Source organism: Aedes albopictus, chromosome 2, assembly GCF_035046485.1.
Source record: "Aedes albopictus strain Foshan chromosome 2, AalbF5, whole genome shotgun sequence".
Lineage (NCBI taxonomy): Eukaryota > Metazoa > Arthropoda > Insecta > Diptera > Culicidae > Aedes > Aedes albopictus.
The window spans coordinates 340,030,502-340,053,135 of record NC_085137.1 but is presented as its reverse complement, the minus strand read 5'-3'; the positions used below and the strand labels follow the sequence as shown (position 1 = coordinate 340,053,135).

General features: G+C 37.0%; 2 protein-coding genes across 6 annotated transcripts in view; one reads left to right on the top strand and one right to left on the bottom strand.

Moving 5' to 3' along the window:
• Positions 1-958: 958 nt before the first annotated feature.
• Positions 959-1,660, top strand: LOC115261960 (small ribosomal subunit protein eS17-like). Its single transcript, XM_062848880.1, has one exon. It carries the CDS (start codon positions 974-976, stop codon positions 1,364-1,366), a length of 393 nt encoding a protein of 130 aa, XP_062704864.1. The 5' UTR covers positions 959-973; the 3' UTR covers positions 1,367-1,660.
• Positions 1,661-8,053: 6,393 nt separating this feature from the next.
• The window catches only part of LOC109430942 (homeotic protein distal-less), a 239,049-nt gene continuing 224,468 nt past the window's right edge, over positions 8,054-22,634 (bottom strand). The window contains exons 5-8 of one of the 5 annotated variants that reach the window (XM_062852612.1): positions 17,595-17,691; positions 16,980-17,189; positions 10,533-10,604; positions 8,054-9,961 (exon numbers count right to left, since the gene is read on the bottom strand). In XM_062852612.1, the coding sequence (XP_062708596.1) occupies positions 9,943-9,961; positions 10,533-10,604; positions 16,980-17,189; positions 17,595-17,691 (398 nt within the window). In that variant the 3' untranslated portion in view covers positions 8,054-9,942. Of the gene's footprint in view, positions 9,962-10,532; positions 10,605-16,979; positions 17,190-17,592; positions 17,692-22,634 lie in introns of all 5 variants that reach the window. The other 4 variants (XM_062852614.1, XM_062852613.1, XM_062852617.1 and 1 more) reach the window with 4 other exon arrangements.

Below are 22,634 nucleotides of genomic sequence, written 5' to 3'. Positions count from 1 at the left end.
ACTAATAAAATCAACCAAACCAAAGTGGAACTTTGTATTCACGCAGAGAACCAATAAGTTTTGTTTAATAATAGTATTCGGACCTACATCCAGAATGTTGAAAATTGGAACATACGATGTGAGAATCAACACCAGCAGAAAATCTTTCGTTGATCATTCAAGTCTCAACGCCGATTCTTTCGTAAAGGACTTTAAATTGGTGTCCATTGCTCCAACTGATAATGAAAATTTTACTCTTTGGAAATGTCCTATCTGTCTCACTGTTTCCTTTACTTTAATGCCCATCAAACGCTCTCAAAAGCTGTACTATACTGTCAGCATCTTGGTTAGTATAGTACAGTACAATTGCTTTAGCTTCAAATGCTTATTTCAACAACTGTAGATTATTCCATAACTGTATTTCATACACGCAAAGCTTTAATCATAAATCTATAACCTATGCTATAAATGTTCTCCTTGCATTCTATATTTGACATTATCAGAATTCAAAAATTATTAAAACATACGAGAAAAAAAATCTCATCAAGGTAAGCTATGACTTTTGCTATTTTCAAATGTCAAATTATTTCTGCAATTTGTTCATTGAATGCCTCCTATCAAATCTGGATTAAAAGAAAATTGACAACCAAAGATCCTATTTCAACTTTCAGAAGATCAATATCACCGAGGCATTCCTAGTTTGACTTCAACACGTAACAATTGAATCGTATTCATTCAGCCATAGTATACTGAAAAAGAAATCAAATAATGCTGGGAAATAAAAACTAATACCTTGAAAGCCTCTACTCGTATACTACTTCTCATTCTTTATATTTACTGTTCAATAAAATCTGAACTTCATCTCTAGGTGTTATCTTAATATGAATGTATGGAAGGCACAAAGTTTCACGAGCTATACTCATTCATAGCTATCTCATCAACCCTTTTTCCTCACGTTTTCATAGTGAACGACAGCAGCGAAACTTGAACCAAAATGAGTCGCGTTCGTAGAAAGACCGCCAAGGAGGCCTCTAAGGTCATCACTGAGAAATACTACACCCGGCTGATGATGAATTTCCATATACACAAGCGCATCGTCGAGGAAGTGGTCATCATTCCCACTAATCCCCTGCGCAACAAGATCGCTGGTTTCGTGACACACCTGATGAAGCATCTGCGCCACTCGCAGGTCCGTGGTATCTCCATCAAGCTGCAGGAGGAGGAACGTGAGCACAGAGATAACTACGTACCGGAGGTGTCCACTCTGGATCAGGACATCATCGAAGTGGATCCGGAGACCAAGAAGATGTTGAAGCAGCTGAACTTCAACAACATCGTTGTCCAGGTGACCAACCCGTCGACGCAGGGCTACAACCGTCGCAACTAAGTCCGTTGCAAGTCAAGATCGTTGGGATGTTGTTCTAGAATTTCCCACATCCGTGCGAGAGAGTTTATCATCGTATTTTAAGCGAAAGAATATGATCCTTTGGAAGTTAGGGAAGAAAAACCTTGTTCGGTCATTAAATATGCATCATATGAATCATTGATCGAATTTTACATTACCACCAGCTTTACAACTGTGGATTCATTACCTTCTCATTGCTAGTTAAACTATTCCTCTCCATAGTATACAGCAGTTACTCATTTATTTCGTTTCCTCATTTGAGAAATACTTTCATGGATCAATCATTAAAAGATTCATCATACTGAATTTGGCATATTGACTTTAAAGAAAGTAATCTACACTCTATACAAGATGTATTTTAGTTTGTTACGTTTTTCTCAAAAACTCAATCACTTGATTATTTTGACAACTCCATCAGTTATCATTCCACCACTATCGGAGTGTAGTCTACTAGGATCTCTGCCTTCTCTATCAGAGTCCAGTAAGATTTCTGTGGTACTCCGCCTTCTCTATCGGAATCCACGGAACCTCTGCCTTCTTTATCAGGGCCCAATCTTATTCTTCTGGTACTCCGCCTTCTCTATCGGAGCCCAGACTAACAACTGTCTCTCTAGCATAGCACAGTACTTCTAACCGGCGAGTTGCCGAATTCTACACAAAATTTTGAAATTTCATACCATTTCCAGTCAAAGCTTGAAAATAAGTGTTTCTTCTAATTCGCTTCATTAGTCCATCAAAAGATTTACCCCCGCTTGTGGAAGACTCGACTACGTCAATGTTGTGACCGGACGTGTACAACGTTTTCTCCAAAGCCATAGTGTTTGCGTCTTCTCTTCATAAGGTTCGTTCAAAGACTGAAATGCTTCTGACAATTGCTCTAAAAGCAAGGACTACTATGCTAATTATTTTCCACAATGTATCTTACCAGACCTGATTACTCTATCCTTCTCAACAAGCTTGTGAGCATTGAACTGAATTTTTTGGCTGCTTTGATGCTGTATGGGCTGTCGGCAGCATCTGTCAAAAATGAATCACCCCTCATCGTAGCGTAAAAAGCTGGATTGTGCTAGCCTCACAATATGCAAATTCATGCAATGGCAGGCAAAGAAAGCCCTTCAATTAATAACTGTGGAAATGCTCAAAAAACCTAAGTTGAATAGAGGCAGGCCAAGTTCCAGTGAGTACATAGATCCATAAAGAGGAAGAAGAAGAGTGTTTATACTCGTCAATCTGATATTGGTTCATTTTCATTCGTCGAAGTTAGAAGTTATGATTATAGCTACGCCAACCAGTCGCTGGGTCAACTGTCTTCTGTAGATCACAGTTTTTTAGCTGGGAGAAGGCTGTGTTCCAGTAGGGATGTTATGGTAGGAAAAAAAGTAAAAGATTCAATAGTTCTGTTGTAAAATGCAAAAAAAAAATCTGTCAAAGCACTGAATGTTAACTTGAAAATCCCATATGTTTCTGTGCCCACTAGTATGGGACACGCTTCTATGGAAAAAAATAAATGCTCGCTCCAGTCGACTTTTTAGATTCCATTTAGGTCCGATATGAACTATTCAAAATTTCAGCGCAATCAGTGAAACTATAATTTAGCGCAAGCGGTTGTCTCCTTAGTTTAAACCGATTAACGCTTATTGTAGAAAAATCATTCATGAAACTTTCCTTCGAAGACCGCAAAACGATTGGACGCTTGTGGAAAAAGTTATTTGATTTAATAAATCACCGATTAATTGTCCAACGAACTGCTTTTTGTTTTGTTTTGCCAGCAGCAGCAGTGCTGCTGCCGTTGTTGCATGGGGTGGCGGGAGGCATCACCAACCCCAGAAACAGCAGCAGCCAAGGCAGCAGCTACAGTGCTGCTAATAAAACAAAACAAAAAGCCGTTCGTTGGTCTTCGAAGGAAAGTTTCATAAATGACTTTTCTACAAGAAGCGTTGGCCGATTTGCATTGTAGATACAAGGGGCGACCTCTGGGATTCTTTATCGGAAAGTGTAACTTTTCCCATAGTAAATCCTATGAAAACTATGAACCGCTTGCGCTAAATTATACCTAGTTTCACCGATTGCGCTGAAATTTTGCACAGTTCATATGGGACCTAAATGCAATAGAGTCGACTGGAGCGAGAATTCGATGTTTGTCCCATACTAGTGCCCAACCATTAGATTTTTTACCAAAGGTTCGTTCACATATTACGTAACGCAAAATTTAGCAGTTTTAGGCCCCCTCTCTCTCCTGCGTAACTATTTTTGTAAAGCAAATTTTGGAATTTTGTATGAAGCGTAACACAGTGCTGGACCCCCTCTCTCCTTAGCGTTACGAAATATTTGAACGAACCTAACGCAGACCCTCCCCACCTATCTCCGTAACCCCTCACTCGCTGCTACTGTCTATGATGAGCTCAGAACAATTTTTCATGAATAAAAAAAATGTCCCGATTTTGTCAGCCCAAAATGCTACCAGGGGCTGACAAAATCGGGTCCTTACTGTAATAGGTAAACGGTTCACACTGTTGCTAATATTTTTATTTATCTTTTACAAATATGTCAGGTTTTCATTTTTAAGTTTCATGGAAGTTTCAAAAGGGATTTCCAAAGTTTTTTTTTACGCAATCCTAGTTCTTTACACGCTTTCGATCATAGGGGCATAATTCAGAGACGTATAAAGGCTCTCCAGAGAATTTTAGGAGGGTTCCAGAAGATGTCCGTTGGATTGATTGTACGTTCCTGATATCACGTGAAATCATCAGAAAGACCCCTACACGCTAACGCCGCTCAGCACTAAAGTGCATAATTTCCAGGCTACACCAAAAATGTGTAACCCTTGCACATTCATGAAATCAGCTCCTGTGTCCGCAAAATCGTTAATTTCGCAAAAAAAAATTGTACAGCAACCTAGATAGGTTTACTAGTGACCTTGGAAAACAAAAAAATATCGACATTTCGCATCTAGACGAGTGTACGAGCTGTTTTTGAGAATGTATAACTGTAACACATTTTTGTGTGGTCTGGAAATTATGCACTTATGAGTAGGGCTTACACATTTTAGGGCTGAGCGGTTTACTGTGTACGACACTCTGGTATCCCTAAAACACCTCTGGAACGCTCCAGAAAACTCTCGAAACCACCTGAACCTGGAACTTTGCTGGAACTGTTTTGGAAGCGCTTGAAATTATTTGGAGCGTCCTTGACCCTTCCGAAACTCCCTAATTTACTTTACTTTCGGTCAGTCCCGAGCACCCATGCACTATAAGATATCAGGCGGACAAAAATCGAAAAAGTGACCGTCACCAAATCTTTTTGTTATATGTTTTGTCGGAAGTAAACATTCCAATTAAGAAAAGCCCAAACTTTCAAATCTCTAGCACTTTGCGTTTCTGAGATATGAAATGTCAAAGTTGGAGATTTACGAAAAATAGAACGGATAAGCTCGGTTTATCTTATCAATTTTAGACCATTTTTTCATGAGAAACCCTTTAGTTTACAATAGAGTAAGTTGGGGCAAAAGTTCGACCTTAGTTGAAAATTCAATTTTTCCCAAAAAACCGAAGCAGATAAAAATAAATGATGACCGTGGTGTGATTCTATCATTCATAAGCTAAAATTTTGCATAACAAGGTTATGCCAAATATCTTTTCAATTTTGAGTTACAACATTTTTTGTATGTGTGTGTCTTATTCGAACTCTTGCCCCACCACTGGGGCAAAAGTTCGAATCTTGTGTTTGTGGAATTTCGCTAACCGTAGCACACTTTTTTGACACTGTGGTAATAGGAATACCCAAAACCAATTAATATTTGATGATGGAACTGGAATACACTTTAAAGTTCGATCTGGATTTTACCCAAATCAGAGTTAAATTTACTACACCAAAAATTAGTAGTTTTCCGCCAAATTAAGATAAAACAACTTTTTTTATGCAATTCAGTATCATAATTTTCATTTTATATAACTCATTTTGGTGTCATAATGGCCAACTTTTTCGAACTGGTTCATAATGCAACTGAAATGAGTTGCATTATGAAAAATAGTTGCATAATGTTCATAATGCAACTCATTTGAGTTGCATTATGAACATTATGCAACTCAAATGAGTTGCATTATGAAAATATCATTGCATAAAATGTTGTATGGAATTCGTTGCAAAACTCGATTTTTTCAGCACTCTTCGTATTTATCCAACTCGGCAAGCCTCGTTGGATAAATGTACTACTCGTGCTGAAAAAATCAACTTTTTCCAACTCGTTACATAAATAACTATTTCAACTTTGATCGAATTTACTCACTAATTCCATCATTTTTAGAAATAGTTTGGACATTTTGCAGAATTTTAGGTTTTTACCTAAAGTTGCCACATGACTCGAACTTTTGCCCCACTATGAGTAAAATATGATTTCCAAATCTTTTTTGCAAAAAGTTATACATGCTGAAGCATCTTCTAAATACACCTAGTTACGCCCCAAAATAAAATTTCGAATTCGATTTCATTACAGTTCCGTTCCATGCGTTGGACGGACCATCGCACATTACATTTTTTTTTTGATCAAAAACCAACATTTTGCCATAGCTTTTCGAAAAATCAATCAATTTTCAAAATTTTTGTAGTGAAAGACTCTTTTTCAAAAAGGCTTCGAACAACCTTGACACCCGAAAAAAATAATTTAAATTGAGCTCAAAAACTTCAAAAGAAACTCTTGCCCCACTCGAACTTTTGCCCCACTTAACTCTACATCATTGAGAAGGTTACTAAAAAAGCTGTAAGAAAAAAATAAAGCACAAGGTTTTTATACAGAACTAAATTATAAAAAATCACTGAAAGGCGTTGAAATATTGAAATGGCAGCCTATTTATTGCACCCATTAACAAATAGAAACGCTCCATAGAAAATCAAAAAGTGCTCCATAAAGAAAGAGCATATGTTCCATGAAAATGTGCAATGTTACACATAAATAATTGAAAACTTTCCATACTTTATAAAAAATGAACCGGTAAAACATAAAATTTCCTCATTAAAAGTGAAATTTTGCACCAATAAATAATACTGAAATGCTCCACAATTAAATACAAATGCTCCATATAAAAATGCAAATGCTCCATAAAAAAATAAAATTGTACCCATAGAAAATTGAATATTGCTACATAGAGAAATTAAATTGCACCATAAAAAATTGAAATTTTACCATAGGAAATAGATGAATTCTCCATAAATATTATCAAACTGCACCATAAAAAATATGACTAACTTCATGAAAAATTGATAATTCTCCATAGATAGATAGCATATTATCCTAATTTAATTCGACAGGACTGAGTTGCTTTACATGGCACTGCTTTAGTGGTGCATATGTTTTAAGTAATGAAGAATTTTCAGTTTTTCATGGGGCAAATTGTATTTTATGTGGTGCAGTTCGATAATACTTATGGAGCATTTGTCTATCTTCTATGGTGCAATTTTAAATTTTTTGGTGCAATTAATTTTTCAATGGAGCAATATTAAATTTTCCATGGATACAATTTTAATTTTTTATGGAGTATTTTCATTTTTCTATGGAGCGTTCGTATTTTATTATGGAGCATTTCAGTATTATTTATTGGTGCAAAATTTCACTGTTATTGAGAAAATTTTATGTTTTACCGGTACATTTTTTATAAAGTATGGAACGTTTTCAATTATTTATGGTTAACATTGGACATTTTCATGGAACATATGTTCTTTCTTTATGGAACGCTTTTTGATTTTCTATGGAGCATTTGCAATTTGTTATGGTTGCATTAACCTTTGGCCATATTGAAATATTGCAAATATGAAATAATTTGATCAGTAACTTTTTTTGCGCTGAATTTCGCTTGTCCCAGCAGGTTTAAAGCATAATCTGGGTCTATTCTAGAAAGTTACGATGAAAAAGTTTGCGCAATATTGAAATCAGGCTTTTTTGAAAAAGGGCATTTTAGTACAATTTCATATTTTTTATATATACTAATAGCAATTGTATCGCTTTCATAATTTTTCTAAGTAGTGCATGGACAGTTCCGTATAAAAACTAAAAAAAAATCTATTGATTTGCAATCAAAGTACGGATCGATTTAATTTCAAATTTACTTTAAATTAATAAGTAAATACGCCCTTTCAAAAAGTTAAGCTAGAAATACTGAAAAAGCAAATTATCGAAATATTTTGATAGTATAGGCCACAGAAAATGAAAAGAAATTATAAAAATAGCTTCGGCCAGGTAATTTGCACTAAAAATAAAAGATCACCAAAACTCATAGGCCAATATGCCTGTTAGAACCATATACGTCTTTGAGAATCATATTTCAAGAACAAGACTTAAGGGGCCATTAGACTGTTTGTCATAATGACAAATATTTGCCATGGTAGTCCGACATTCATCCCAGGTTGCCATGATTTACGTTGTGTTGGTCATATGTTGGGCTTGCTTGGCGAAATATTTGTCATGTCTAATGGGACCTCTAGTAAACAAATAAATAAATTGAATCTTTGCTTTGCCATCGCCAACAAAATTCATAAAAAAGCAAATAAAACTATAAATAAACCCGTCATGATTCATTATAATCAAAATATCCCAAAGTCATAACTTAATTTATGTTAGTTTAACCCCAATAGCTGGAAATTTCGGATACACAACCAACGTCAACACATGATCCGTTTTCAATTTTTATAATAATATTTTAATACCGTTTTCGAATTTTGCAATTTACATTCACAATCGTTACAGGATTTTCTCATAATATAATTTTCATTACATTATATCATTATAATATAATAATAAACAATTCTTATCACCTACATACGACTCCCACAAGAGATTATCTTTCCCCATACACGAGGTACGCCCTTCACTCGCTAGTTTTCCGTTTTTGTTATGCTTCAATTTTCCATCAAACCATTTTCCATCGAAAGAAAATCTCGCTTCCATCCAATTAATTAATTCTTTGTATTCTGCTTTCTTTTTTTTCTGCCCAAGATCATCGGTTTGCTAAAATTCCAAATCAATTCCCCTACGCACTGTACTCGCTCGCAAAATGACCCATTTGCTCTGCTGGATTTTTTTTCTCTATGGGTAGCAGTGTCGCTTATTCACAAATCATTTTTTAAATATTTTAATACAATTATTTAACTTACTTATATCCTTGTATTGATTTTTTGTATCGTAAATGTGTTCTGTTTATGTACAAATTTGCTTTAGATGTCTGCATCGCTCTGTTGTTAATTTAATTATCTGCTAATCACAATCATCACCACTAATCGTGTGTGTTCTCCTCTAGCTTATTAGTACTTTCTTTTACAGAGCAAAATTTTGATATTTCACTTTCACTCATTCATTCTGACACATGCATAAAACACCCATCCGGCACTCACAGCACGAGTCTAGCTCGTCTGCCATGAGTTTTCCTCCTCAACGCTTTCTAAATTCGATTGGTTCGCTGTCTTTTGATTGGAAATAATCAATCCCCAGGCGACACTTTTGTTTTTCCTTCAAACCAGTAATGTTTCTTGTATTTACAGTACTTTTAATGCAATCGGTTAAAACTTGTTCACTTGAAATTGCTACTAGTTTGATTTTTCTAAACTTGAGTTCCCACTGATACGTTGTTGTTTACTATTTCGCTTGTGTGCTGTTTTCAGTTTTGATGTCTCGATAAAATATTCACTCCGCTTGTTGTGTTAAAAGCTTTCTGTTGGTACAATGGCAGCGAAACTAATGTATTGTAGGAAATTCAATTACCAGTGTCTAATTAAAAGAAAAATGCCAACGGAATCCTAACGTACAAAATTGGAATGTCGTTTCTAATCACCAGCCCGATTCGCGAAGGGAATGTTCCATTTCGTTGTTTGCTAGGGTGCAGTCAACAAACTTTAGCCTTGTTTTAAGTAGATTTAGAGACGTTCCACTCTCCTCGAGGAAAGATCGTTGTTAACCTTGTCATAGTAGTACTCAGGAATTAAAAACGATGAAACGCAAAAGTTTACATTACGATTAACACTTACAAATATTGCACAAAGCTCTCTCATTTCACTCAGCTTTCTCTCGCTATCGATCTCTCGATCGATGTCCGTCCGCGGTTGGTCTCGACCCAGGCGGGAATTGGCTCCCAAGCGTTGCTGCTCTCTTTTTCTATTTTCGTACGGATTTGATGGGTTACTGTTGCTGTGATTGAAGGAACTGACAGTTGACGTGTGCGCTCACACGCATTTGCACTCATCCCACTCATCCCCCCGGAGGATCCACCAATCAAGAGCCGGACTGCGCGACGGTTTTGGGTTACTTTGCAATTTTCACTACTTTAATACACTACTGTTAATCAGATCACGGGTTCAGCTTTTGTTGTTTTTTTTTGTTTTAATTTTGTTTCACTTCCTTTCGGTGTGCTACTGTTGTTTCCGTTGTTTTTGTTTTCTGCGCCATTCGCTGTAGTTTTCGTATTGTGTTCAAAATGTACTTGCATGTTTTCTGTGTTTTTTTTTTCTTTTGTAATTAAACTTTGCTCTATTACACACTAGGAATAGTTAAAATTATAATTTACATTCTCGTTTTGTTAAACGGCTGGCCACACCCTGTAATGAAGAAAGAGAAAGAAAGAGTGATATTTAGATAAATGTTGGACAAATTAAAATTTGATATCTGTGAGAAAAAATTGAAAATTTATTTTTTTTATGTGCTTGGCAGTGGAGTATTTATTTTTAATAATACACGCTATAAGAAATGGCTTTGAAAATATCAATCGCAAGAAAGATTACACTAAAACCGATAACATTATTTACAGTTTTTTTTTGTGAAAACAAATTGTCTCGTGGTGATTGCATTGCATAGCATTTTTTTTGTGGAGGCCTTGTCTTGCTTTATGGATTTCAAGAGTACAAAGTACTACATATTCATTCGAACGAAAATTGACATATGTCACATTTATAAGAAGTAGCAATCACATTTGTGTAGATTGACGTCACATCAAAGGTGTCATAATTTGCATGGCTATTTCTCAAACTCAAATACAACTACTTGCCTAATCACTTAATTACATAAACATAACATACACAACTAGCCAGAAGGCCTACATTTGGTCTCAAGTCTCAAATGGCTACAAATCGTTTGATAAGTGGAACAAATTTCGTCAGAAATAAACATTACCTTTGATGTGACTCGAATCTGGGTATCCTAGAGGAGTAGTATTCATCAAACATCGCTTCCCTGTTCCTCTGGCTATATGGATGATACAGATAAGTGAGGGATGAATTAGCCTTTATGAAGTTTCGAACGGGTAGTGTTGTGTGGAAGTGTTGGGTATGTAGATGTGAGAAATGAATTGTTGATGATGAAGATCTACCGAACATGGCGTTATAGTGGACCTAAACTACGAAAAAAAATACCGATGGAATACATCAACTAATAGGTAAATTGATGTGGTGAATGAACAGTCATATTACAGAAAGTTGACAGTTATGTGTCGATGTAGAAACTAACTATGTAAACATCACATTACAAGCAAAATAAGGGATATAATCCAATGGTGGACCCCCCGTAATGAATTCAGAATTTCCAGCTCAAATCTTTATCTACCGGCTAATTTACAACGGGAAATAATGGCTCATGATACTATACAGCAGTATCATGTGATATAATTACGCTGCGATTAATCAATTTATCGATTATTGAAACTAGTTTGTAAATGTAAACACATCTGGTAGTTCACCATTGGCAAAATCCAAGAGGGTCAATTATTTCCATAGATTCAACATGGGATCCCAAGTACTTGGTACAATCAGTCTGAAATAAATCCAACGTTTCGACTCTTTGATGTGGGCCTTCTTGAGGGAGCTTATAGGGATAAAACATTGATTTTTAAACAACATCTTCAAAATCTACTGAAAAATGACCAACACAAGTTCAAATCCGCTAAACCCAAACACTTTACGGTACCCCTATGATCTCCCTAAAGCAGACCCAAGCCAATAATGGACACTTCAGATGACAAAAAGTTTCTCCGCTTTTATTCTAAACCAATCAAAACCTTAATCATATACGTATAATTTATACACATAATTATGCCATGAGCTCAAATTGTTTTTTACGCCGTCTTGCCCTGCTTATTTCATTATTCTTTATTACAATAATTAAAAGGGCTGAACGGGCTCGTTTAGAAGTTAACCATCAATATTAACTTTTTTTCCCGATCAGCCTAGATAGCTGTGTAGTGTCGGTAGCGTTTGTCTCAATAGGCTAAGAATAACACTACGGACCACCTGTTTCGGGGGTAAAAGTCCACAAAACAGGGAACCCCAATAAGGAATCATGATACAAAGTCCTTCCCAGACAACCAGTAATCGTATAAGATAGGCCATTGTAGGCCATATGCGTGTATGCCTTTATTTAGGCGCATGTAAACTATACGCATATCACCTCCACTTTAATATCTTATACAACATTTTATGCGATCACTGGTTGGCTGGGTTGTTACTGGTGACAGTTTCTAAAATTGTATTTATTCTGCCTTGCTAATAGTTAAAGAATCGGATTTTGCCCACCCGAGACTACACTTCATGTTAGGAAAACAAACATGCTTTATGTAGGGTGACAAAGGGTATTATCGGCAGGTTTGTTCTCTTCGTCATGGAGGGTTTTTGTGGACCAAATTGCCTGAAATTTGGGCATAGAACTCAGCTTGGTTGGGAAGGATTTGAGGCCAATTCTGAGGTCAACAGGTTTCAAAAAACCCCCCATGACGAAGAGAACAAAACTGCCGAAAATACGTAAGTTCCCCTATCTAATTGCGTACAAACCTATAAAGGACTGTCAAGTTCTGGTAATTCAAGGACTCACGTGCATTCTTATTGCAGAACACATTCTCTAACTTGACAGAGTTTTGCAACTAGCCTAAAAAGTCCCGGATTTTTCTATGTTGTCCTGGGACTAAACTAGAAGCATGACATGGACGGGGCTAGTGTTCCGATGCACGGATAAATATCAGTATCACCGTTTTGTTTTTCTCAGAATTCAAATAGATTGTGTTTGGTTAGGGCCACTTTTTCACTAGGATTTAAATCTCTATGATAACGGGACCTTTTCATCGCAATCGATTTCTTGCACCTCTGGAATAACAAAACAGGAACTGTACAGAAATCGGTGCTTCATTGCCTCTCAATGACAATGGAGTAGTACGACATGCACTAAATACTAAGGATACGGGTAATGCCACAAAAGATCTATATACTGATCGCAGTGGCTCACCCAAACCGGGAAAAATGTATAAAGCTTCAGAGAAACAACATAGTCATCGCTTCCAGAAATCCCTTAAGAAATTCCTTCAAAAAGTCTTTAAGGTTTCTTGGGAATTACCGTAGAGGCCGCCTACAAATTCGTCCAGTGGTTCCCCAAGAAATTCGAAGAAATTCATTAAGTTAAACTCCTGTATGAGTTCTTCTTTTCCGAAATTGCAACTTTGCAATATGTTTTTCAACAGTACCGAAGAATTTCGTACAATGTTTTCTTTCAGAAACCTACATTTCCTTCAGAGTTTAGGGGATCTCCCAGGAGTAGTCTCCTTGGAGATTTCCCAAGAACGAGTTCCTCCAGGATTATTGCAGAAGCATTTTCTTTAAGCATTCCTCCAGAAGAAGTTTCATTAGGGATTCTTCCAGTATTTTCATCAGGATTTCCTCTAGGAGTGGGCCTTGAAGTTATTTGAACATTCTTTTTTAAATTTCATCAGGAATTTTTCCAAGATTTCAACAATTAATTTTTCACGACTTCTTCGGATAACTATATAGTAATTTATTTCTGCAGGAGTTACACCAGAAGCTTATCTAGGAGTGCACAACAAAGTTTTTTAGAAATTTAACCTAAATGCACGTATTTACATACTTGACTTTTGACTGGAGCCATGCTGTCTAGATGACCATGAAAAAGTGGTCATTGCGTGTAAACACGGCTCGCTAAACTTTAAATTTGTTAACACATTCAAAGGTCCATTTTTTAGAATTCATCCAAGAGAAATTTCTTCATGGTAGTTTCATCATAGATTCCCCAGGAGTTCAATTAGGAATACCTCCATCGGAGATTCCTCCAGGATTTCTTCCTAAACTTGCATCAGAAATTCCTCCAAGGTTTCATCCCGTGGCTCCAAAGGAGTTCATCATCAGTCATTCTAGTCATCAGTCATCTAGGATTTATTTCAATAATTCAGCCATTCCATAGAAAAACGATATAGTGTAACTCCGATTATCGTGAAACTTGGTGGGTTCAAAGTTGTTCGAAAATAATTAGACCCGTATTTTTTTTTATTTCTTCATTAGGGTGACCAATTTTCAGATAGAGGGGTTTTAAAAAATTAACATTTGTCAAAAAAACATAACTTTTTTATCAGTTGACCTATTTTAAACCTCTTTTTTTGTCTGAAAGCTGTTTAATTGTAGTTTTAAGAAAAAATACGTCGAAGAGGTCAAATTGTGTTTTGGGTTTAAAAAAATAAAACCAGGGTACCCCTCTACACAGATCGAAAAAAGAGTGTAAAATTCTGTGACATATGATGCACATGATTGGAGCGTAAGATATCACAGAAGTTTACGTGACATATAATGTAAAAGTCATAAAATATCATGTAAAGTTCCATTATATGTCATGTAATTCAGCATGACTCTGTGTGTTTACATGACATATAACGCAAATTTACATGATATATCATGTAAACCATCATAACACTAAGTTTACATGACTAAACTTAAATTTACATGACGTGTAAATCTAATTATTTTTATCTGTGTAGTCTCCAGACCATGAAAACATAAAAAAAGCTTTAAAAAATGCACATTTTTTAAACCAAAACACATTTTGCCCCCTTCAACGTATTTTTCAAATAAAAAAAAATAAAATCGGTCAACTGGTTCAAAAGCTATGATTTTTTGAAATTTTTTAGTTTTTAGGGCCACTCTATCTGAAAATTGGTCACCCTGATGACGAAATAAAAAATACGAGTCTAATTATTTTCGAACAACTACGAACCCTTGGTGGTTTCACGAAAATAGGAGTTACACTAAATCGTTTTTTTTTATGGAATGGATAAATTCGTCAAACAATAATTCTTCCAGAAGTTGCCCTGGAAATTTTTATGATCTTTATAAACTTCATCGACTTTTTTTTTTCAAACAGTGCCAAATTAAATCTCTGCAAAAGATCAGAAGCTTAGCAGAAGACATTTTCCTTCAAAGCCCCATTTAGTTTTGTTTTCGGAGAAGCACTTCAAGGGTTCTTTCCGAAATTCCTCCAGAAAGTTCCTAACAATTATCTCCTACAACGTTTCAGCAGTTTCTTTAGAAAGTTATCCAAGGATTCTCCCAAGAATTTCACCCAGAGTTTCTCCAAAAATTCATCCTAAGAATATAGGGAAATCTGCTGCAAGGAGAAATTTTTGGAGAAACTTTTGAAGTATTTTGAAAGAACTTTTTAAGAAACACGTAATTACATTATTGCAGAAAATCTTTGAGGAAGGCTTGAAGGCAGTCATGGAGAAACGAATGGACAAATCCTGAATCAATTTCTGAAGGAATTGAATTAAAGATAGTTTTGGAAGAATGCTGAAGGAACTGATACAGTAATTCCTTTATAATTCCGGAAGATCTTTTGAAGTAATTCTTAATGGAAGTCTTGAAGAAATCTCTAGGAACATTTGTTGGCAATTTACAAAATCTCTTGATGAAATTTGTATAATAATTCCCAGATTTACTTTGATATGTAGAAATTTACAAAAAAAATCGAAGAAGTGAGAAAATCCATAAATAAAAATGTGGGTCACAAGCTAGTAAAGTATTAGAACTCCTGGCAGTCATCAGAAAAGATAGCTACACTCAAACCATTATATACGAAGAATCTTTTTAAATGAATTATATTTAAGTACATGTATTAGGAGAACATTACCTAAATGGGATTTAATTGCATTCAAAGCCGAAAGAGCATTCAGAGTGACGTTCAAAAAAGTTTATGGGAAAGGGTATAAATTTAAAAAAGTGTAAAAGAAAGGGTGTTAAAAAAACTGGTGAGACAAACGCTAGAAAAACGCCCGCTAGAATTTACTGCTTCGACGTTTTATGAAATACCAAGGGACTCCATCGAAATATTCACGGCAGCAATGGAAGGTGTTGAAGGTGCATGGTGGTTAATAGGCTGATGTCATAAAATTCATTCTCAATTGCTTAAATTCCGTGCGCTTTTAATAAAATAAAAAATAGCTCTAAAACCCCTGAAATCTACCCAGGATCTCATGGACCCTATGAAACCCCTCGAAAACCCAGTTGGAATCACCTGGAAACCTTCTAAACCAGCCTCTTTGCTTTGAAAACTCTCTGAATCCTACTGAAGTCCATCTAAAACTTCCCTGAAACCCCCTTTACATCTATTCTGGAATTCTCTGGATCGCTCCGGATGGTAGAAAAACGTGGGTTTTCACCCCTCGTGGAATACTCTTGATCACATTAAGATTTCGATGACATCTCCATAGGTGCCTCTTAAACCATTCCCTCTTGAAATACTGAATGGTCTCTCCTGGAAATTTTATTTCGATTCACCTTCCTCAAACCCTAACACTGCATTATGTAATAATCTGATTCCATTTAGATTTCATAAAAATAAACCCTAGTGTAACATTGTGGCACTTCGAAATTGTGCTTCTCACCAACTTGTCACTCAAATTTAGAAAACACAACCAAATGTATAACGAAAAGCGTCTCAAGTTCCATAAGAGTGAAATATTTGACTAGGTAATCTGTTATTTCCTAATTCGCACACCCAAAATAAAATTAAATACTGTCACATTAAGGTGAAACGGGACGCCGTGTTATTTTTCCTATCTTGCCTCTCTTTCTAACAATTTGCCTCGCGATTTTGAAGATGGTAATCTCGAGACCTATAGCACTGAAGATGCTGAAAACCAATCAGCATATGCACTGCAAGTGAGCATACACAATGATAGGTTTTTGTTTTGCAAAATATGAAGTAGAATCTGAGATTACCATCTTAGTAGCAACAGAGCAATGGCGGATATTTTCTCGACCGTCCCGTCCGCCCTTAAGTAAAAGAATTCTAGAGCGACAATTCTCTTTAATCTTTCCTAAAATCAATGGCCATTGTTCTCAAAGTTGACGACTTTGAATGCCTCTCCCGGCCATTGAATCCAAAAATCCCAAAAGTGTTTCCACATGTCTGCACGCAAAGAGTCACACCCGAACACCGGATAAAAAAAAGACCAACTTTTTCGCTGAGTAATTAGCTACGCAATCCAAGCTCCGGAGAATTCCCAGAATCGAACACAAAACAGGAAAAGAGCTTGAAGCAACAATAACAACAGCAAGTCAAAAAAAAAGAACAAACAGCAAGTTGGTCGGAAAATCACGGAAAGAAGAAGAATCGTGGTCGCGGTGATGATGATGACGATGATGATGAATCAAACAACAGAGATGTAGCAAGAGAAAGAATGATACAATCGAAAATAATAACGAAAAAAGTAGTAGCAACAACTACAACGTACACAAACACTCACACAAACACACGAGAGCAAAAAAAAACAAGAACCTTCAAAGCGCTACCTACGTTAATAGTGATGGATTCGTTTCCGGTTGATACCAGTACTGAGGTACGTAGCCGCCCATCTGGGGCGCGTGGGTCGGCTGTGGAGGTGCGTGGTTGGTCTGCGGTGCCATCTGCGGTGGTTTGTGGTCGCCCCAGTGCGGCGGGGGTTTCTGCTCCCAGGGTGCTTGCGAGGGCGGACTGAGGCCTGGAATTCGATCGGCAGTAGGGTCAAATGCGAAAACGCTATTAGTGATCGGCTAGTACATGATGGGGACATGTTTTTTTTTTTTTTTGAGAATTTGAGTTAAACCCATAGAAATACGATACGTTATGGTTGCAGAAAAAGACATCAACTCGTTGGCCAATCGTGAGGAAAGAACCAACCATTTAAAAACAATAATTCTTAAGATTCATTGTCATTATTTGTCAATCAAGATTTCGTATTAAAGGATTAAAACTGTATTCCATACATTCCAAAACTCCGTGTGTCTATGGTACATAACCATAAGGTGTATTGCAAGATAGTATTATTTTTTATTTTACTAATATGCTAAAAGCATAGTGTATCGTATTTCTATAGTAAGTTTCCATTAGTATTCCAGGAAACAGTGTCAAATCGGGATTGGGAACTTACCAGGTGACAACTCCGAGACCGGTGTACTCGACGGCGTTGGACTGTGTCCGGGAGGTAGGAAGTGCGATGGCGAGCCACTACTGGAGCCACCACCGGGAGCTGAAACGAGTGAGAAGCAGAAAAAAGGTAGGAAAACGTTAAAAAAAAGGAACGAGCGGATGTCAGCAGCTGCCAAGGGTATGTAGTGTTTGGGTTTGTCAGCTACCCCCGAGGAATTCTATCTGTCCGACAACGACGACGACGCGACGATGGCGGCTGGCGTCTGCAAACAAACCCCGCTGCTGCTGCACGTGATCCGAACTGATTATTATTCCGGCGGCCGGCGCGCAACCCCCTAATTATATCCTAATTTATTTCTATTTCGGACAGTAGTCCATCGATATTCGTGCTTTCGGCGATTGTACGCGGCTGCGTAGGAAGCGTTACGGGATAGCCGGTAGAGGGTCACCGTGTTGCAACGCTAGCCAATAAAAGGCGCGATCAAATCACCTATGGGGGTGTTCGACCTTGCTTGTTATTACACTTCAAACCGAAAAAAATACTTATAATCCGGAATAAACCTCGAAAATGCTTATTTATCAAATGCATTTTCTGTAGATTTATCAATAGATTATTTTTTATATAGGGTGACAAAAGGTATTATCGGCAGGTTTGTTTTCGACGTCATGTTTGTTTTGGGCCAATTTGCCTGAAATTTGGGTATATAACTCAGCTTGCTTGGGGATTTGAGGCCAACTCTGAGGTCCACAGGTTTCATAATTATTATTGTCTTTATTGAAGAGATTTGCAACCCTAGGCTGGCTCATCTCTACACTGCAGGTTAAAAAAAAACCATGACGAAGACAACAAAACTGCGAAAATACGTAAGTTTCCCTATTTCTTATTTTGTGGATTTTAAAAATCTTTCAGCTGATATTTGTTCAAATTTGTTTGCGGTTCGCTGGATTCGATATATTTTACAGTTTTCTTGCAAAATTATACAACTGACAAACTAACAAAATCTGATTCCTTTCTTCGAAAAGGAAGCAAAGCGTTAATCCCGAGATGAACTAGGCCCAAGAAAAAAAATCTCACAAATAAGGATAAAAAAATGTTTAGTTCGAACCTTTTTATGTATAGTAATACTGAAAATTCTCACTAGGAGCTTGTAGTTTCTCCGGAGGATTATTTGGAAAACAAGATAATGCTCGATAGTTCCGGCGAGAAGAGAACACCTGGAAAATTACGATTTCCCTAAGATTCTACAAGATTCAGACAAAAGTATAGGAGTTAACTGTGACCAGCAATCCTATATGCGATTCTTTCTTGAATTTCTTCAGAGATTGCTCTTCGAATTCCTCTAGTATTTTCTCACGGAATTTATCTTGGCATCCTTCTTGAATTTCTCCTGGAAACTCTGCTGGTTTCCTACCAGGAATTCAGAAAACTCCTGAAGGATTTATTTCAAAAAATTCTCTCATATGTCTTTTCAATCCTTTACTTTCAATGCTCTCCTGTGTTATTTTTAGATATTTTCGTTGAAATATTTCCAATAATTCCCCGTAGAATGTCTTTCGGAACACCTCCCAACATTTCTCTCAGAGTTTTTCGCGAGTTTGCGAGTGTTTTACAAGATTTTTCAAGACTCCTTTCAGTGTTCCTCTCTGTATTTCCCAAGGAGCTCTTATCTTTGCACAAAAGCTACATTTTTCCTATAGGTTCTCCCGGGATTTATCTTGTAGTTCCTTTCAAAGTTTTGCGCAGGAACTACTACATAAAGGGATTTATACCGGATTTCTTCCAGAGCTCCGGAATGTATTACGGTAATACTATTACACCCAGAGTTTCTCGGCATTTCACAAGGACTTTCTCCAAAGATTCTTTCCGAAGTTTTCCTTTTTACAAGAGTTGCTACCCATATTTCTCATGGAATTTCACCGGGACTTCTTCAAAAATGGATTCCACGATTGCTATTATAGTTTATTTTTTGTTTTTTTTTGCAATGATCCTCTTGGGACTTATCTGAGAGATTTTTTTCTTAATATTCCTTCTAAAGTTTCTCCCAGCATCTCTACCGGAGTTCGCTCGTAATTCCTCTAACAGTTTCTCCTAGGATTTCGTAAGTTATTCCTTTCAGGAATTCTGCTTAGAACGCTCCTTAAATTCTTCCATAATCCTATGATTAGTGCAGAGCTTTGTGCAACAATTTCCGATTTTTTTAAATTAAATTCTTCCTGGGTTTCCTCCTTGACAATCTTCAAAGGTTCCTCCCTGAATTCCGACCGACTTGCGTCCTTGTGATTTATTTCTCTTTCTTGTTGGATTCCTTCAGGAGTTCCAACTATGTTCCTTCGATAAATTTACGTAGAAATTTCTTTTGGGGATGTTTCCCAAAAGTTCACGTGGAATTTCCCTTGGAATGCATCTGAGGATTTCTCTAGAAGTTTTTACCAGACCTTCCTTTCAAATATGTTTCGGGACTCCTTTCGGTGTTCGTTACTGGGTTTCCCCAGGAGTTCCATCTTTTCACTAAATTTAGTTCGCTTCTCAGAGGATCTTCCGAGACTTAATCTATAGTTCTTCCCGAAATTTTTGTAGAAAACCATTAGGGGTTTTATGCCACATTTTTTTTCACAGCTACTGCTGGGATTCCCACAAGAGTTTCTCACTGGATTTCATCCAGAGTTTGTCGGGGTTTCTTCAGGTTTTTTTTTCAGGATTTCAACAGGAGCTCCGGCTCATTCTCATGGAATTCTCTCTCGAAAAAGATATCGATTTCTCTTTGAGTTCATTCCGGATTTTTGGCGGTGAACCTTCTAGATCTAATCTTAGATTTTTTTTCCGGATTCCTTCTAAAATTTCTAATAGAATGTTTACCGAAGTTCACCTCAAGTTTCCTCTAGTAGTTCTCCCTGCAGTTTATCAAATACTCGAAAATCATTCCCCGACTCCGTAACATTCCCCCGGAGGGGAGATTTAGATGCTTTTTCCCGTTGTTCCCAGAGTCCCTAGTATCCCGGGGTTTCTTCTGTAATACAACATATTTTTTCAAAATTTCTCAAGGGATATTTTACAGAGAAAATTTGAAATTTCTCTCAGAGTTCCTCCCGGAATTTTTGCAGCCATTTCTCCAGAGATTTTCCTCTAAACTTCTTCCGACATTTCGCTTAGATGTTTCCTGGATTTTTTCCGATGTTTTTTTTCCGAAATTCACCCTGGATGTTTTCCAAAAACTTCTGCAAATGATCCTGCAGAATTTCTTCCGAATACTTCTTCCAGAGTTTCGCCCCAGATTTCTACCTGAGATCTCCCATTGGTTATCACAAAGTTTCGTGAGATTTCCCCCGAACTTTCTGCAAAGATTTCGCCCGGAACACTTCGCAGGATTTCTGCAAAAGCTCCTGCTTTTTCCCCGAACTTCAACCAGAGTTTTTTCCTAATTTCCTACTTGAGTTCCTCTCGGAATTTCCTTCGAACTCTCAGAACTGCTTTTGGAGTTGCCTCTGAGATTTATCTAATAGCTCCTATCGGGAATTCTCCTGAAACTCCTCGCAATTCTCCTCTGGGAGTTTCTGTCATGATTTTTGTGGATATCTTTGTCTGGAAGCGTTCTTGAAATAGCTAATCAGCAATTTTCTGCAGTTTCTCTCGTGATAGGGGAAATTGCCTATTCTCGGCCGTTTTGTTCTCTTCGTCTTTGGGTTTTTTTTTTGAAACCTATTGAACTCAGAGATGGTCTCAAATCCTTCCCAACTAAGCTGAATTATATGGCCAAGTTTCAGGCAATTTGGCTGACAAAAACCCCCCATGACGAAGTGAACAAACCTGGCGATAATACCCATTGTCACCCTATATAATAGAGGATACTTCGCAGATCTCTTCCATTTCTCAGAATTTAAGTTAAGAGAAATTACGGTAAAAAACCCGGCAGATTTACCAGGAGAAACCATAGATTCAAACCTGATGGAAATCTTCGAGGAACTCTGCGAGAAACTATTGCAAATATCTCGAGAGAACATCGGGTAAAAATTCAGGTGAATCTCTGTGAAGAGTCTTGACAAAACCTGAAAAATAGGAACTTCGGAAGCAATTTGAAGACAATCTGAGACACATTCCGGGAAAATTTACGAAAGAAAAAAGGCAGAAATAGGAAAATTGCGGCCTCTTTAACTCTTGAAGCAGTTTAAAAGGGTTACGGAAAATTATTCTGGATTCCTACCTAGAATACAAAAAAATTAGCAAGATTTCTACAAGTTGTTTTCAGACATTCTTGCTGGCATGCGTCCTTGAGAAACTTCGAGGACTCCTGTCTGGATTCCGACATTTCTCCAGGAAATGTTTCGAAGTGTTTCCGAAGCTCCTTGCGAGATTTGGAGCGGGTTGTTTCGGTGATTTTCTCTACTAATTTTTGTCACACTTCTCCCGGGATATTTGTGTTTCTTCCGAGGCTTCTGTAGGATTTTTTTTCCAGAGATTTTTTTGGGATTTTTTTCTCCCTGGATTTCGATTAGAGGTTTTTCGAAATACCTAATGGTTTTCCTTCCTAAATTTTCAGGAATTGTTCCCGAAATTTATCCTACAATTCATTCCTATATTTCTACTGGAATTCCGTCACGAACATCACACAGAATGTTTGCAGAGTTGCTTCTGGGATTTCTTTGAAAAGTCTTCCTTCATTGATTTCTCCTGAAGTTTTCGGGATTATCTCCCAAACTCTTCAAACTGGATTTCTGCAAAAGATGCTGCTGATATTTTCATGGAAATCCTACTGGGACTTCATCTGAAATTTTTCTATGTAGTTCCTTCTGAAGTTTCTTTTAGAATCTCCACCGAAGTTTTCTTCAAAATTACTCAAAGAGTTGGTCCTGAGATTACTTTTCAGGAGATTCTCCTAAATCATTCTTCAAAATTACTCAAAGAGTTGGTCCATAGATTACTTTTTAGGAGATTATCCTACATCTCTTCGTAAAACTGCTTTTGGAGTTTCTTACGATTTATTTTTTCAGGGATCTTCATCCGGAAATGTTCTCGAGCATTCTAACCGGGATTTGTACATAGTTTGG

Excerpts from the sequence above, each read along its gene's own strand:
- LOC115261960 (XM_062848880.1), top strand. The coding sequence starts at position 974 with ATGAGTCGCGTTCGTAGAAAGACCGCCAAGGAGGCCTCTAAGGTCATC.